The sequence below is a fragment of the Aethina tumida genome, chromosome 3 (assembly GCF_024364675.1).
Source record: "Aethina tumida isolate Nest 87 chromosome 3, icAetTumi1.1, whole genome shotgun sequence".
Lineage (NCBI taxonomy): Eukaryota > Metazoa > Arthropoda > Insecta > Coleoptera > Nitidulidae > Aethina > Aethina tumida.
The window spans coordinates 6,871,714-6,890,805 of record NC_065437.1 but is presented as its reverse complement, the minus strand read 5'-3'; the positions used below and the strand labels follow the sequence as shown (position 1 = coordinate 6,890,805).

The 19,092-nt window shown below is 28.1% G+C and overlaps 2 protein-coding genes across 2 annotated transcripts in view; one reads left to right on the top strand and one right to left on the bottom strand.

Moving 5' to 3' along the window:
• Positions 1-10,002: 10,002 nt before the first annotated feature.
• Positions 10,003-19,092, top strand: part of LOC109597389 (uncharacterized) — a 78,290-nt gene continuing 69,200 nt past the window's right edge. The window contains exon 1 of the mRNA XM_020013063.2: positions 10,003-10,077. The gene's annotated coding sequence lies outside the window, so the exon portion shown is untranslated. The remainder of the gene's footprint in view (positions 10,078-19,092) is intronic.
• Positions 12,766-16,306, bottom strand: LOC126264957 (uncharacterized). The gene is made up of 3 exons (XM_049964817.1): positions 16,218-16,306; positions 15,576-15,608; positions 12,766-15,476 (listed from the first exon to the last, which is right to left on the bottom strand). Exons 1-3 carry the CDS (start codon positions 16,276-16,278, stop codon positions 12,844-12,846), a joined length of 2,727 nt encoding a protein of 908 aa, XP_049820774.1. The 5' UTR covers positions 16,279-16,306; the 3' UTR covers positions 12,766-12,843.

The following is a 19,092-nucleotide window of genomic DNA, read 5'->3' as shown; positions in this document are numbered from 1 at the left end:
GTCAAGTTTTTATTTTCTTTTTTTTTTTGATTTTTCGATTTTTTACAGCACTTTGAAGTCAAAAATTGTACAGAGCCCCAAAAATATCGGTCCAGTAGATTTTTCGAGTCACCGACTTTCAAAAAAGCAAATTGTTGGAAAATCGGTGTAAAGTTTGAGATTTGGAAATTTCACTTATAAGCACGTATTTCGTTTTTTGTCTTCTTACATAGTGTATCATCATCCGGGGTGTCCAGAACACGCTCTTATCTGAGGCTAACTCGGTCTTCCTGGCTTTTGATCTAAACGATTTTTATGGACTTCTTTAGTAAGACGTTGGAGTAATTTTTCATATACGAGTAAGTAGTTTAAACTTTCATTATTGTTTTGTGTGAAACCTCCTATACATCGTTCCAAAAGTGCTTCATTACTCAAGTCTTCATAAATAGGTTTTATTCCTTATATCTCGCTTGGAAGTGGGGTGTAACTGTGTTTAAATGACTTCAGGTTATTCGTTGCTGAAGCTTTCTACGTTACACACCACAAGTCTCCGCCTTTGTTACAATTCTGATGCTGTTGTGTGCTCTATTGAACTGTAATGAAAATAAGTAGTCCAAATACGTTACGTTACGTACTATACGTTACAATACGTTATCCACAGACTGTTTAGAGGCACTTATATATACAGAGTGTTTCATAACTTATCCGAAATTTTTTGATCAGATTTACACTTCTAAATAAATAGATTTCTTTAAAAAAATCTAATAAAAGTCCAACAGAAAAAAATGTTAAAGTTTGTAACAAACCCTACTCTACAAAAGCTGTTCAAAGTTGACCTGCAAGAAAACTTGGGCTTATCCAATTTCGTCGCACTAGTTCCAACGTTCCTCCTAGCTGTTTCCTGAGACCCAGCTTATTGGCAACCGTTGAGATCCGCTCCGCAATTCACCGATATTTTGTACTTCCTTACGCTATACTTCGGTTGAAACAATAAAAAACCTGATAAAAATTGTTTGGGTTACATTAATTGAAAATATTAAGAAGTAAACACTGCATAAAAAAGTACAGAAACAAGATTTGTTACAAACTTTAACATTTTTTATCTCGTTTTCTGTTGGAATTTTATTAGAATTTTATTTAAGAAATCGATTTATTGTTTAGAAGTGCATATCTGGTTAAAAAATTTCGAATAAGTTATATATACATATTTAGACCCTTCGATTAGAAAATCAACAAGAGTGATAGAGAAAAAGAGCATAGAGCTGTAGAGTAACGCAGCTGCATGAAATTTTCAGAGAATATTGCTGAAATTTAAAAAAATCTAAAAAAACAGTTCAAAATCATATCTCCCCTCAAACGTTTTCTAACATTTACTTGTAAAGTTCCACTAGTATCTGACATCGATCTTGAATCAGTAATTAAATTATTATTTTTGAAGCATCGAAACAATGCATATCGTATCTGGCAGAGTACTGTCACATCAATATTTTTGTGTGCTTCAGCTGCAGATTTTGAATAAAATAGTGCAATAAAATTCCTCACAAATACAGTTTATTTATCACAAAAATAGACATTTTCAGAACAAATAAAAAATTACTTTGCTTACATTAAAGTTAACTAGCCATTTTTGAAGAAACAGTAAGAACTTCAAGATCGTAATAGCAAAGATACTATTGAACAAGGAAAAAGTCAAAAACTACTTTAAAAAAAAAATTGCTATAATAATGCATTATCTCATTAATCATTTTCGAGAAAATAAAGGTATAAATTTTTCATCTAACTAACTACAATTAAATATGTTGCAATATGAGAGAGAAAGAGAGAAAGAGAAATGACAAAATTGGAATCCCATGAGAACTAACTTTCAAAGTCTATTGAAAAATAAATAAATTTATCGTTCCTCCATTTAATTATTGCCTTCGTTAAATATATTTTTCTCTATATATTGTTTTAATTTCTATTGCTATTAAACAAAATTATTTTTTTTCTTATAGTACTTGATAACCAAATGTAACTTACGAAAAGACCTATGAATTAGTCATTAAATATAAAGTCTAAATTATTCTGTCCTCATATTTTTTTCTGTTCACATTTAGTAAAACGTATTTTAATAATTCAAAAAATTATTAATTATTTAGCTACAGATTTTATGAATAAAACAATGATAAAATAATTTCATGGGTGATTATATTTTGAAATAACAATTTTTACTTGCTTTTTTGCGCCAACAACAATTTTTTGGGACATTTTGATGTTAAAATTTTCAACTGAATATATTTAAGCAACTTTTATACTAAAGCGTAGTTTTTATTATCTCCATCATAAGCTATTTATTACTCACTAGAATTAAGTTATATATAAAAAGATTTATTATAAAATAATATAAATAATAAAAAAGTACAGCTCAAATATAAAATATAGATACAGCAAATCTTTCGTATAAAATATAAATATATAGATAAATCTTTGAAAAATTATTTACAATGTATAATTTGAGTACCATTTTAATTGACGATTAAAAGGAAAGTAATAAATTTTTAATAGAATTGATTGTGAAAAATTATTTATGTTGTGGTGCAACAACATGGAAAACTGTTCGAAAACTATTCCATCTCAGGAGGCCGATTATTTTGAAACATATTTGCTTTCTTTGTCATATAAAAAAGAAAAAATAGTGCTATAGAAAATATATAAAATTCTATATAAATTAAAAGTCAGGTAAAAAATTCATAATTAATTAATAAAAAGAGACAAAAGTGGAAGAATATCGAACGATAGTTTACTTTAACTACAATTATTACAGGTATTAAAAAGAGTTTCACAAAGAGGATAGCCGAGAAAGCCTAATGAACATGTCCATTAACGATTTCAAAAACATCGGAGATTATTTTGTATTATTATCATTATATTTATTAATATCTTTTTATCATAATGGAACAAATATGAACTTTGATTATTTAATTTAATAAACAAGAAACAAATAACATCAGGACGTCATGGAAATTATCGTATTATCGTAACAGAGTGGAACAGCATCGGAATTATTTAATTATTTTTATATTGTAATTTGTTTTAAATAACGGTAACCCCCAAGTATACAATAATTTACTTTGCAATTTGATAAATGATATTTTTCATTCTCATTTGTCACAGTGAATCCGTCTCTGCACTTATTGCACTAACTTTTGTGGTAAGTAACTAGTTTTATTGGTTTCAGGCAGAAATTGACTAATGATAAATGTACTAAAACTTTTTGTACATTAATACTGCAAAATAGAAAACTTGAACCATTAAAAACAATTACTTTAATCATTTTTTAAAGAAAACTCGGTCTATTGCTTACTGCATTATGAATATCCTTAAAATTAATGATAATAATTAAAATACTTTTCAAAAGGTTTAACTTTTTATATTACTATATTATATAAAAATTAACTTTCGTCTCCTAAAAGTCCCTTCTGATACAAAATAATATCAAAATTAGTAAAAAATAAACTAAATAAAAACAAACATGTAAATAAATACATAATTTTCAGGTTATCATATTTTGATGTTTTTCGATAAAACGTTAAATTGAATTATAATAGTTTAGTATTTTAAGCTTAATTGTATTATAATGATATACTATTACAATTTTAATGTTTATTTCATGCTAAAATTAGTGGTAGAATTAGTTGTAATATTCCTTGACATACATACAATACAATAATTTAAATGTATATATATATAATGGAATACATATACATTTAAAAAAATATCGACTACTTATGTAACAGTGAGTATGTAGTTAAATTTTGTCGGATAAGTTACGAAACACCCTGTAAATAAATATATAAACATACTATACTATTTCCTTTTATCAACTTATTTCATTCATCAACATTTGGAAAGTATAGGAAACGTAATTAAATTTTTATTTTTATTTTAACAATAAAAAGGATAAAACAGATGTTAAAATACTGAAATATGGAATATATAAAATTAATCATAAAAGATTATAACGCCGCAATAACCATAAACTAAAATTAATAAATTTCATTGAATTCATCCAACTACGAACGATTAGAAAAATTTGTTTTCTTTCGTTAATTCTTGATGACTATTTTAAAAGGCCTCAATTTTTAATCATAATTTTGTTTTCTACAGTTCTACAGTTTTCTATGAATTGAGTTGACTCTATGTATATAATATTTATTTCACTAATTTATTATGATAAAATCGCAAAAAAGTAACTTTGTATTATCGATTTCATAAAATTACTTAAGCATAGAATATTGGTAATTCCCTAAAAATTTATATTAGAATTAAAAGTTACAGATATTACTCAACTTTGAGTAGTATATATAAGTATATATATAGAATTTGATTTAACATGAGTTAAAAAGAAAAAAATTCTCTTTTTACACTAATTGTTTTGTTTTAAGACGATTTATAATATTCGCTCTCGTATTATTATATTATATTCTTTCCTTCCAAGCATAATTTATTCTCTAACAATGAATTTTGTCCACCATTTTTAAAATACCAAAAAAGTATCTTATATTATTTAAAGGATACTCTTTTGATTAAAATTTGTCTGTCTTTGGTAAGGACTTTTAAAGGCAATAACTCAAATCTCAATTGTGAATCGTCCTTGAGACTATTTATTTTCTTTTTGTTGGTATAATTGGATTATATTAGGTTTAAAAGCGTTTGCGACGATATTGATATGCTTTTTTAATATAAATGCAAATTGAATAGGACCGAGGTTTCTTGACACCTTGTGGGCGAATGTGCAGTTGCTAGTTCCCAAAGAAAAGCTGTTTTAATTTATATGAGAGAATGTAGTCCTAAAATTGTATAATGTTCTAAGTATAAAACGAACGAGGCATATATATCTTCTTAATTACGTATGGATACTATTGTAAATATTTAAATTAATAACACAACAAATATTTGTTTATTTTTAATTGCAATTTAACTTAATATCCAGATTAATCAACTTAAAGTTGTTTATGTGGTAATTCATTTGTATGTAGTAATTTAAACAGCTACTTTACCTTAATGACATAAAAACCTGTAAAGCAAAAGGAAGAAAATCTGAAATTAAACTGAAACATGACTCTCCAGATACGGGTTGAATATATTGTACTTCCGACATAATGTAGAATTGTACTGCAGTCAAGTACATTCATAACGCGTAATCAGAAAGAAAAATTCATGACATGACTATTTGTAGAAAAAAAGATGCTGGGCTCTTATAATGGTTTCATTCTTACAAACATTTATAAACAGCGGACATATGAACGTCTCTTTCCTAATTCTAATTGTTCTAGAAGTATAAAAAACAAAAAGTATATACCCACATACAAGCTTTCAGCAAAATTAACTGTTCCAATTTGCTTCTGTTCAAGAAGGTTTTAAATTTATCTTAAATAAAATCTAAGCGTTTATTCGTATGTTTATGTACTCTGTTTATCTTGGTAAAGTAAATTATAATGCAATTTTAACACTTAAGTTACGAACATAACACATAGCAACGTACCATCGCTAAATGTGCAACAACGTTCGTGGCAACGAAAAACACTAACCTCTATTTATCAATGCGAGTTGATGAGGCAAATGGCGGTGCTGTGTGCTCAGTATTTCATTTCCTTTTTTAAAAGTTCAGTAGTTACTTTTAGTTAACTTAAACCTATAAAAAGTTCAGTTAATAGCATATATTTTCGCACAAAACTTGTAAAATAAATAAAATACACGGTCAATCATGAAATTAAATAACTTGACGATTCACACTAAGCAATTGAAGTGCTGCTAATAGCTGAATGTTCCCCACCCGGTTGGCGGCTGGGAAAGTTGAGCCTGTGCAATTCACTAATTGCGAATAACATTGATTAGTACTATTGTAGTACTATGGCTGGATAAATCAGCGTGTGTTCATATTAAGCTACTAATAAGCATGTGAAACACCTAAATAATATAAAATTGAATATTTTATATTAAATCTGGCATAGATTGTATTGTTTATACTTTATTATTTCACTTATTGCTTATATGAATGTTTTACATCTTTGACACATTAGTTACAGTCACAAATAATCCGTTCTTTTAACATTTTAAGGTTTCAATGTTTCTAGACTTCTTAATGTATTTTATATTTAGTAATAATAAGAGGGCCTTGAATGAATTCTCGATTTTTTACAAAATAAAAGCTTTATTTAAAATATGAGGAATAAACATATTTAAATCACTGGGTACTACTTTCACCCATCTTTGTCTCAGAATCTTTTGAGATTATCCAAGAAACGATTCATTCTTTAGTATCTTCGTAAGAATGGAAGCTCTGCTCAGCTAGCCCACGTGCGGAAGGGGTTATATCAGGTGAATACATCGGGTGAGGCACTGAAGCGTTTTCAGGTAATTTTTCACACTGGTTTTGCAAGATTTAGTGGAGTGTTGTCATGTAACAAAATCACTTTGTCATGTCTCTGTTTATACAGCAGCTGTTCTTCTTTTAGAGTTTGACTCAAACGCATCAATTGAATTCGGTATCGATCTTCCGTGATAGTCTCATTCGGTTTGAGCAACTCATAATAAATTATACCCAATATATCCTCCCAAATGTAGAGAAGAAGCATCGATCCATAAATATTTGGTTTTGTGGAGGATGTTGATGCTTGTCCGGGCTTACCCCAATGCAAACAAACTTTTATTTTCTGAGTAGTTCACACGTGAGCAACGATGTTCAACGTCTCAGCTTCAAATCATACGTTACCCAATGCTCTTGCCTGTGGCTCATTCCTAAAATTTTGAAACGTTTTGAAATTGTTGACTTATCTACTTGTAATGTCGGTCTTGTTCAAGTAATTTCTCCAATTATTTGTCTTCAAATTTTTTCGGTACGCCGAAATGAGGATAAATCATTATCTTTGAAGCGTCGAAACCAGTCTCTGACAGAACATTGTCACCATAAGAATTATATGTGCTCCAGTTGCAGATTTCTTTTGAATAAAATAGTGTAATAAAATTCCTTCCAAATACGCTTTACATACATTTGCCACAAAAGTAGACATTTTCAGACAAAAATTACTTTGTTTACACTAAAGTGAACCAACGTACACTGAAATTTAAGCTTAGATACAGTACTTTCTTGCAGGTGTTTTACACTGTTACAACAACTGAACCTGATTCTCAATAAGACTGTAATAACTACATATCATATAGAGTTATTCAGATTTAGAATTTAGTTGCTTGTGTTAGTGAATCTACGATTGATTTGAAAATATATCCATCGACACAAAGTTATTATATTCAGTTTCTTGATTATTTGTGAATGAATACGTAAAAATAAAAGCAATAAATCCTTTGACAAAAAACAACGAGTTCGAAAAAACGCATCATGGGTTTCAGTCGATACTTGAATATTCAGTTTGATTTTAACTCTGTTCAAGAATTAACAATCAATTTCTACTGCGTTTTCTTAAAATGATGCACACAAGTTGATGTGGCCGCTGTATTTAATGTTGACTAATCCGCCTAGAGAAGGTCGACCAAGAGTTATATTTGATCGGGGAGACAGATTACTAATCAGAGGAGCACAATTGGACTCAATGAGAAACTGCATACTTCTCAGACAAGACCTGGTTTTGCTTACTGGAATTCACATAAGCTCAAAAACAGTTTTGAAGACCCATAAGGAGACAACCCCTCCAGTCTGACTATCAAGCTTGGTGGCAGGAGAGGGAATTGTGACATGAAGAGAGAATTACACATGGAAGCAGATTTGGAATATTTAGTGACAGAAGATTAGTACGAGTTTCGAGACCTCTAAGACAAAGAATAAATCCACGTTATGTGCAGGAAGTTCATCCATACCAAGATGCATGACCGGTGAAATTTATGTAACAGACATTATCGATAATATTGTTGAACATTATGGTTGTCCTCAACCATTTAGAAAATGCCCAAATTGAGCAGCGTCTACCCTTACCAGCTTTGTCGCCTGATCTGAATTGCATAGAACATGCTTGGGTATGCTTGGAAGATCATTAATTGCTTACCAGTCCCGTACTCATATTATCAAATAATTAAGACCACTTCTTCCAGAATTATATTTAAACGTTTTAAATCAAAATCATCTGGATGACTTGACAAGAAGTGTGCCACGTAGGGTACAGCCTGTACTAGATGTGGAATTACTAGATGTGGAATTATTCGATATAAAAAAGTGTATTTCATTGTATGTGGGAACAAAATTTATTATTTATTTTGTAAAATAAACTTTAAATTGCCTTTGGTTTAATTTCTTATTGACATTTCTTTCTTTTATTTTAATTCTACTATTACAATTTTAATTTTAATTAATTAATCATTTAGTTCTAAAAAAAATTGTAATAAAAGTGATGTTTTGATTAAACTTGTGTTTGCATAACTACTTACAGTGTATTCTTTATTGACTGATGAGGTAATGTTAATATGAATAAAAATAACGATTTATTTGACACGCTATGGTGCGCCAAAGGTATTTCATAAAATATGGCTTCGATTAAGAATTTACTGGAAGACGGATAAATTTAAAGGCATGAGATAAGTTAAAAAAGGAAAACAAAAATACTTTTTGATATAGAACGCTTTAAAAAGTAGGTCAGACCGTAAGATATTAGATAATGTGAGCTTACATTGTCTAACACGTAAAGAAAGCACTAACGTACGCTTTGATTAAAAACTTAAAACGTTATCGTTTCAATGAAGGTAGATCCACATCGAGATTTGTGTTATATTAAGTTACTTGCACAAAACACCTATTAATATAAATTGTTTATTTTATCGTAAGTGTCAAATATGTTTTACGTAACGGATCAATAATGAAATTCAATTAACTTTGTCACATGCATAAACTATTTTTAGCTACATTATATATTTTTAGATATAAATAACCAGTATGTACCATATTGAATTTTTATATGTCTATATAAAGATGTAAATAGGTCAGATAAAAGCATTTTTACGGATTTGGATTCGTCGCTTCAAATTTAAATCTGAACATGTCAATAATTGTTTTGTAACTCTAACGAACATTCTAGAATTGAAATTCTTCAAGAAAGGCATGTAAGAATAATATTCTGACACAATAAACATCGTATAAATACTATTTTACCCTCACTTACTAAAAAATTCCTTCAATACTTAGTTTATACATTCTGAAGCTAGTTAAATTTTTAAACGTATTAATTAAGCAGTCGTGATTTTTTGTCAATATGACATTGTAAATTCTAAACATTGAGGGCTTTAAAACTGTCGAAATAAAGGTTACTTCATAGAAAATTTTTTAGCTCTTTTTGCAAATTTTAAGTCTGACCTTCGGACACCTGACAAAATATTATTTTTGAGAAGAGTTTTGAAAATAAAGTTTTTTTTTTAACTACAAATATATTTTTCTAATATTACAGCAACAAAAAATATTCTTAATAATCTTTTCAAGTGCTAATATGCTGACTGAGTACATATATAATAATACTTTATATGAGAACGGTTCAAAGTGTTTTTGAATAAGTCGCCCACAAAAAGGGGGTAAATTTGATGCTAAAGGAAAGTTTGTTTCTGGATTTGACGAATTACTAAGTAGAAAGCTAGATTTTGCTGGGGCTTTGGGGAAAGGTAGGAAAAAAAAACGGTTCCACTTTAAACATTGAGTTAATTTAATTGTTTGATGTAAAAAATAAGACCGTAGCATAAAAAGGGCTGAAGGGTACCGAAACTCACACCGCGGACTAAATCTAATTGTTTTCAACACGAGATCCGCTGCAAATTACACTTTAATTAATTTATATGTTCTATTTACAATTATTGTTAATTGTTATAAGAATTTGTTCATTAAATATTCTTGGTTAATACTTAATATAAAGTTTGTAATTAATTTCACAAGTTTAAGGTGCTAAAAAAATTCCGTAAACTACACGACAACTTATTTTCTTCTAACAATATTACTCTTTATTTATAGAACCACTTTTCTTTAATAGTGTAACGAGGACGCTCTGGAAAGTGCTAGAATACTCGACTCAGTTAAAAACCTTAGCTGGACCACGATTTATTTATCTAGTGTCAACGCCTAAAATTAATGTACGTAGTTAGTTTTAATATTAGTCTTATGGTTTCTTAATAATGTTTGTGTCCTAATTTAGTGACGTAAATAGTTTTAATATAGATAACTCAGAATTGTTGCTCCTTATTTGAGTGTAACAAAACTCTTGTGTCGGTTCTGCCAAATACTAGAACTAGAACTAACAAACTAACTCCCTCTCTAACGGCACTCTTTTTAATCTTAAATTTCTTTCCCCGGCTCATCTCTTTCATGTCTGCAAAAAGCAAGTAGTCACTGGGGCCCAAATCTGGAGATTACGGGTTTTTTATCCGGTGTGAACAACTTGCACATCTTCATTCAAGAAGAGGTATAGGGGTAGTTTAATTGTATGTAGTGTGAATACGGGTAGCATGGTGTGCATAAGTGATTTCTGGCTCAAACTACACCTAAATGTGGAAAAAGGGCTTAAGGGGGTGTATTATAATTTAGGAGATGGTGGTGGTGAGTCTATGTTCATAAATTGAACCGAGAGGTAAAGTATATCAGATTTATATATCATCCATGATTATAAGAAATTAATAAAAAATTAATAATTGTTTCGAATTTAAACTATTGTAGTTTAACAACAAATAAAAATATCAAATAACATTACTTAAATTGCATCAGCCATTTCAGCAGAGATATTGATACATCATACATTGTTGGTTAGGTACTTGTAATTTTACGTCTTCCAAACTTACAAAGAACTTTACTTCCTTTATTCCTCCACATTTATTATTGGTCTAGGGTCAAGGATACTTTATACCGGATCTGTTCAATAAAAGTAATGTATACGGTAACTTTATCAATACTTCCACTACGTGCTCATTCAGAAATCAATTTATATGTATTGGTAGCTTAGAGTACTTTAAAATGATATATGAAAACTACATATTCAACTATAAAAATTATCCTTCGATTAAGTTTAAACGGTTTATTATATTTTATAAATTTAACATTAAAATCTCTTTAGTTCAAAATAAATTAAGAAATAAGGTTAAATTACTAAATAAATCACTGGGTATTTTAAACTTACCAGAGTTTTAAGTCCACCCCTCAAAGAGTTTCAAGTTGTAGTAAATGTAATAAAAGTAAATCAAAACAATTAAGGCTCCGTTCAATTGGATGCCTCTATGAACAGAGCAATGAACTTGTAGAGTATAAATCTCAATAATAGTATATCTCTTGCGGTTGTGCTTTTAGAGGCAATATTTTATCGTAAGTAATAAAATACCCACAACAACTTTATAGTTAACAATTGTTGCATTTTACCGTAAGACACATGTGAATTAATTATCTTGGGCGAAGTTGAACAACATTTAACAAAAGTTCGTGAATAACACTAGCATAGTTTAGGGCTTTAGAAAAGCTTATTCGTGTAGATATTACTAAGAAATAATTAACTTATGACGAAATTAATCCATAGAGGCCGTTTATGTGTCTACTAAAATTTCATTATTACGATATTAAATTTTATTAATCTGGGCCTAAACTTTAACTGTAAAATAACCAAAAGGACATTAAATGAAACAAAAAAATTGACAAATACATTAATTTAATTAATTAAAAATATTTCCCTTAATGGATTATCAGGTATGGAAACAGACTTATTTCCGAAGAAAATTGAAATACATTTCTGTTAATACTTAATATTTGGAGTAACTACTTAAGATTGAGTACCACGTGTATGTATATTTATCACCTTATAATGCATACCTAGCTGATAACGTTTCAACGGCAAGGACGTCGTAAAGTTGGGTGGAACCAGGGACACAGTCACCTTCCTGTGATTTACTAGAAAGTTTTCCGGTAACTCCATATGAATTCAGAGTGTGCATCGTGCAGGACCGTTACTCGATCGGTGTGTTGCACATTCTCTAAATTGATCGCCCCTTTGAGGTTATGTGAAATGTGATTTCTAGACTTTATGGCTTTTATCATTGGATATTTGTTAACTCATTCGTCGACATTTCCATGAAATACGTCGTATGCATGTTTTTATTTATGTTCAATATATGCTAACGTAAATTAAACTAAATTTTACTTTTCACAAAAAACTTGATTCTGGTTATTTTTTTTAAGTGTAAAAAACTTCAGACGCAGAAACTAATTTCCACAGAACATTTAGAACATTTTAGTATTCATTGATAGAAAAAAATATAACGTAACGGCTTACGGTTATAAAACAAAAAGAAGAAAAATGAATTAATTTCTCCGGTTTTGTCACAATTGTTATTTTTATATCTCCCATCTCTCTGTTGTCATTAGATTTCTTTCGTGCGGTGTTTATTGTGGATAGAAGGTTAAACCATTAAATGAATCATTTTGTTTAAGATTAATGCTATTTTTCTACGTTAAACTGAGGACCGCATTTTATATTTTTATTTTGTATTCTTTTTATACGCTTCATTTAAATTACATAATTAAATAAATTTATTAAATATATCTAAACGTACTGGAGCTAAATAGTAGAACAAAATTATTATGTTTAAAGCATAGAAACTAACTTAATATATTTACCTATTAAAATTATGTACTATAAAGACTAATTTATCTAAAATTTTAACAGCGTGATGTTTGTAAAATATTTTATTTATTTTATATTTGATTTTTCAAATAACTAAAACGTAAGGTATAGGGAAATCTAAAGTAAAGATGAATAGTTTAATAAATAATATTAATCAAACAACTTTACACATACAATTTATTTTCTATCGTTACATTATTTAAAACTAAGTATACTGATTTTGTAAATACCGCTTCATTTATAAAGCGAATGCAACTATACTCTGTGGAACATTAATCAAAAATGATCTTGGTGTAACAAGTGTCTTGATGGCGGAGGTAATATGTTCCAATACCCTGTTAATCGGCGAAGAAATGTTATTTAAAATAAATATTATGTCAGTGTCAATTTTCACCACCAGACACTTTAAAGTATTGGATATTTTAATAACTGTATCATTTCCATCATGGATTATCTTAATTATTGATTCAATGGCTAAGTTTATTTCCTTACTAACACTGTTTTTTATAGAAGAAAACAGGCGATCAATAAACATGTCTAAAATAGAAAGTATATTTTCAATAACTACGACGTACTTATTATCTGTTCCCAGAAATTTAACAAGTTCATTTGATAAATTAGACAATGTAGTTTCAAGAGATGACTTAAATTCCCTATCAAGGTTGTTCAAGGATTTTCTTATTGTTTCAGGTAGTTTTCCTAAATTTCCCGTTAACGTTGTGTTTAAGTTATAAATAGACGATTTTATTTGGTTTTCAACATCATTGATAAAGTATAGAATAGTTTCATTCAACGAATTTGTGATATCTTCAAATTTATCCACGGTTATTTTTTGGTATTTCGAAATATTTAAAACAATTGTTTCTAATTTTTTATCAATAACTTGCCTTATGTTGTTTAATAAATCTCTAGATAAATTCATTAGAGATTGAATTGCATTCACAGGATTCGGATAAAGCCTTGTTATGCCCTTCAGAATGTCATTTAAAGTGTGTAATTTAGTCTCGATAGTTTGCGGAAAGTTTTTTAAGGTGATTGCTATTTGTGATTTAAGTTCATTTAAAGCACCCTTTATTAAATTACTATTTAAATCCCCTCTGATTAACATTTTTGCCAAATTGATTAGGGTCTGGCTAACTTCACTACTAAGAGTTGTTCTTAAATTATTTAGAACTTCTCCAATTAGTTTTAAGAGCACATAAATGATCTTTTTAAATTCATTGGATGCTTCCAACGGTTTCAGTTCTGAATCATTGATGGAATTACTAATGTTTGACAAAGAGTTACTAAAAACAGTTCTAACTGCTTCATCCAAGTTAGTGATTGAAGATTGAATATTATTATTCACGTCCTTGAGGTTTGAGTCGATTGAATCTTTTAAAACAACTAATGTCTTATTAATTGTGGTTAATTCATGATCAATAATTTCACTTATATTTGATTTGATATTTACGATAATAGAGAATATCGACGATAAAGTTGTTTCAGAAGTAGCGTTGTTAATAATAGTTGTTATTGCGTCACCTAATTGACCAGACAAATTAACCACAAGTGCTTTGGTAATTGCTAATAATGTATCAGATAAGGTATCTACATCTACAACAGAATTTTGAGGACTATCAAAAATGGAACATATATCTTGTAGAAGACTTTTGACGTCCTTAGCCAGGGCATTAATACCTGTTTTGGTATTAGTCAAGGCGTCGCTTACACTATGAATTGTCAATTGTGAATCAGATATTAAAGTTTCTAAATTAGTTAAAGCGTTGTTTATAATAATAGAAACAACAATTTTTAGTCTATTAAGTAAGTTAGAAGTAACAGTTACTAAAACATCCAATAACGACACGAATGCATCAATAGCATTTTCACCATTTCCGTATAATTTTTGAATTGTGGGTATTATTCCCAACAATGCATCTTTAAAAACTTTATGCAATTCGTCGTTAGAATCATTGAATACAGTTGCAATCACGTTAGTTAAGTTTTCAAATGACTTATTCATATTCAATTCTTTTTTAATATCATCACCAATATTTGAAACTGTTTGATTTGCCAGTGCTATAGCACCATTCGATTGTGTTTTAATATCTTCAATTAAATTCACCAGAACTGAAGACTCCTCACTGGAACTACTTATATTTTTTTCTGTTCTATTAATTATGTTTTGAATTGTTATACTAATATTTGAAAACAGGACAGCTGACACTCTGGATATCGATTTAACAGTGTTGCATGGACTTCTTAATATTGTCAATATTTCTTTTAGACTAGTACCAAATCCTAGAATCATTTGCTTGATATTTGAAGCTTCATCCCTGAAGTTAGACTTTAATTTATAAATAATACTTGAGAGTTTATCTTTAAGTTGTTTAGTTGACAAACCGCTGTTTATAGCTTGTTTCATACGTAAAATTGCATTCTTTAAATCACTCTCTAATTTTAGTGAAAGAGTAGTCAAAAATCTTGTTAGATAATTGTTTGTTAAGTTAATTAATGATGTAAATAATTGTGCACCATCAGACGATTCACCTTTAAGAGCAATTACCTCCGAAGCAAAAGTTTTCAAAGCAGATTCTAGTATTGTTCGGATGTTTACTGAATCTATATTTGCTAAAGCACTGTCAATTTCATTTTTAACGTTGGATAAGGTATTATCTAAACCATTCTTTATATTGTACAAACACGTTTGGACTTCCACTTGAATGTTATTGGTAATATAGGATAGAACTTTATTTCCAATTTCTGCAAGAGTCGATACATTTGAGGCCAATTCCGGTTGATTGATGAAAGATTCTAGAAGTTCATTATTTACGTTTTCTATCAATGCTTCTGCTATGTTTGAAATTTCTCTGGTAATTATTACAGGAGCTAAAATTAAACTTTTAGTAATTATTAGGGTTTAACGTCTTGAGTATGTTACTCGTATATAAGCGAAATAAATGTCTATATAAAAAGATGTTTACTTACAGATGGTTTCCCCAGGTACATTTAAAAGAATACCTATAAAAATTATTAAATTTTATTTAATATTATTAAAATGTCTTTTGGTTGAGTTCGAAAAAGAAAGCATATATTTATTTTGTTGTTGTTACATTTCTGTATTTTGTTGAGACTCGAATCAAACAAGAATGCTTTGAGTTGGAATTATTATTATTAATAAAAATATTCTATATTCTAAACAAATACACTGTATAATCAATGTATAATGTATAAATGTATGAATCTATACCTTTCAAAAAACTTCTTTTGATGTTAAAAAAAGACAAGAATTGATTAGACCAATTTTTATGAAAAAAAGCTGCTTATAAAATTTTATAACAAATATTGCAAATTAATAAGTCTGTTAAAAAATATAAAAATCGTATTACTAAAATTTTAACTGGTTCATCTTGATGAGAACAATGTGATTTTTAATTTATACATTAATTTATTTATATTGTTAAATTTGGATTATACCAATTTGGAAAGATGTCAAAGTCACTGTTTAATTAATCACAAAAAAATGCTTTAATCCTCTATCGTGATTTAGGAATAATTTTTATGTATTTATTTTAAAACTATGTGTTTCCATCTTAAGTGGGCCGGACTAAATATATAAGATGTACTTACTCGCATTTGCCAAAGTGAAACTACACAAAAAGGCGATGACTAATGCCTTCATGTTGACCATCGATTAAAATCGGAGCTTCAACAAAGTGGGGCCATGTTCCTCAATATTTCGTATTTATATGACACATTGCCACTTAATTAAAATATATAATATGTGAATACTTGTTTGAAAAAACAGTTTTTTATTTAAATTAAGTAATAAAATATTGAATAATATATTCAAATTGTATATTTTACATATAGCGTTAATTTTTCGTCAGTAAGAACCATTCTAATGAACTGGAACTTGGTTAATTATAAGTATTTTTTACTATACTATATAAATTTCCAGTAGATGAAATGAAATTTATATATATATAATTATTACTAATATATTATTTTACAGGGATAAAGTATTTACTTACTAAATATTATTGATATAAAATAGTAATATAAATGACACAAATAATTTTTGAAAATAAACTGTTTAACTGTAATTATTATGATGAATATATTATGAGAAAGAAACAATATTTCAGACAAGGTTCAAGTATAACTTGCAAAAGGATAATATAATAAAAGTTTATTTATTTAATGTTTTGTTTCCATTTACAGCGTAAATTTTACACAGATAAACATCTTTCGTCTCTTTACTTTCTCTTAAACCATTTTTATACCTATTTAATTTGAATTTGTATGAGAATAAAAAAGTACTTAAAACTTTTACAATTATTTTTGAACCATTTATTTTATTATTAATTTAATTATTTTTTAGACATAAAAATTTTAAATATTTTTTACATAACCTTCAGTTTTATATAGGCGTATTATAAAATAATTTAGGGTAGTTAAATTATAAAATCATTTTTGTGACTTTAAAGTTGTTGGAAATTGGATCATGTTTAAGAACAGGAATCTGTCCCTATTCTAATGAATTTGGTTATTTTTATATTTTATTTAATAAAACAATGTTTGTTTGTCTAACACGACCCCTGTGATTCTACTAATAATTATGGAGTCTATAAGGATTAAACGCTTTTGTGAAATATAATGTTATAACGAACAATAATAAATACACCTATTTTTTTTACACGATAGACACATTCGTGTAAAAGGAGAATTAGGTGTAAACAATATTAAAAAATTTTTGTTAGAATTTAATGAAGAATTTATTTTGTGCTTACGCATTACACAGATTTTTTTATTTTTAACTCGTGTTGAATCAAATTCGTATAAAAAAAATACGTAATTTTCTAAGAACAGCTCAAATAAATTAACCATAATTATAAGTACTTCTTTTAAACTAGTTTTAATTTTTTACACGATAGATACATTCCCAAAAAAATCGTGTAAAAGGAGAATTAGGTGTAAATAATATTACAAGATTCTTGTTACAATTCAATGAAGAATTTATTTTGTGATTAAACATTTTAATTCATTAAAAATATTATAAAATAAAAATTGTTCTTTGGAAAAAAAAATAAATATCTAAAAAAAATTTGTAGAGTATTGAAAATCGTGTTAAAACAAAACAATTCGTGTAAAGAGATTTTTTTTATTTTTAACTCTTACTAAATCAAATTCGTATGAAAAAACTGTAATTTTCTAAGAACAGCTCAAATAAATTAACCATGATTATAATTATTTCTTTTAAACTTGTTTTAATTTTTCTTATTTATATATAATATAATGATGACAATCCAATAAGGTTATGACAAAAAACATAATATACCAATATATATAATATATCAACATTAGTTGTAAATTAAAAATTGAAAAAATCAGGAATTAATAAAACCAATTTAATTCTAGATTCTAACAATTTTTAGATTCTAGATGAGCGAGTATAATGACCATTCCAAAATAATTTCAATTTCGAAGATAAATTTTTGGACATATTACAAATCGTACCCATTTTGCATTTTTATATCCTTTTAATTAGATTAGTTTATTAACGCCTTAAATAGTTGAAAATAAGTTTTTTAATAAAATACATTTTTTGTATTCATATTTTTTATAAACAACTGTACCTTAAGTAAAATGTCCATTAAACAGATTTCGTTTTTGTTTAATTATTGAATTTAACCTATTTTATTTACTTGACTTGTATTTATTGAAATTACTAAAATCTTATCTTGGTACCTATGAATAAATATTAAAATGTAAATATATTTAAATAGTCTTGATTATATACAATTATCAAAAATATAGTAATAAGTATAGATTTAAAATTTTTATCTGCACAATTATGTGTGATAGATATAACACATATGCCACGAAAATATGTCCTGATAAAATAATATTTGGGAAACATGAACGGTAAACAACGTAAATTAAAACTAAATATTCTGTGACTATCAATCAGGAAGAGCAGGACATGGAAACAAATCCATGTCAAACAATAGAAGAACTGTCAAACATCTTTAACCAGTCTGGTTTCTGAGTCTCCTATAATCTGTCCGAAGAGAACAAAGACAACTGATCCATCACAAGTAACAAATTGCTTCAATGGAACCATACAGAAGGCAATCTCTCTCTTTAAATGAATCACCACGGAGTACTGTAGAGCCGAGTTAACATCCCAAAAAGGCGCTTCTGGGTTTGGTGGAGTTATTCACTTTGAATTGCTGAAACCTGGACAAACCGTAATACAGACCTTTATTGTGAATTGGATCAAATGAACCAATATTTAATCGAAATACGGACTGACTGACAGACGAACACTGGAAAAAAATAATGGAATTGTGGTGCCTCACCCACCATACTCACCTAACATTACACCCTCGGATATCTATTGATTACTATCCCTCAACATTTTTTTGGTGACGAAAGATTTAAAAATTTGGATGAGCCATCTCATCATTACTAAAAAAATGATTTTTATCGGTCCGGGATT

Excerpts from the sequence above, each read along its gene's own strand:
- LOC126264957 (XM_049964817.1), bottom strand. The coding sequence starts at position 16,278 with ATGGTCAACATGAAGGCATTAGTCATCGCCTTTTTGTGTAGTTTCACT. Across the intron at positions 15,609-16,217 it reads TTTCACTTTGGCAAATGCGA|GTATTCTTTTAAATGTACCT; the intron begins GTAAGTACATCT and ends TAATTTTTATAG. Across the intron at positions 15,477-15,575 it reads TGTACCTGGGGAAACCATCT|CTCCTGTAATAATTACCAGA; the intron begins GTAAGTAAACAT and ends GTTTAATTTTAG.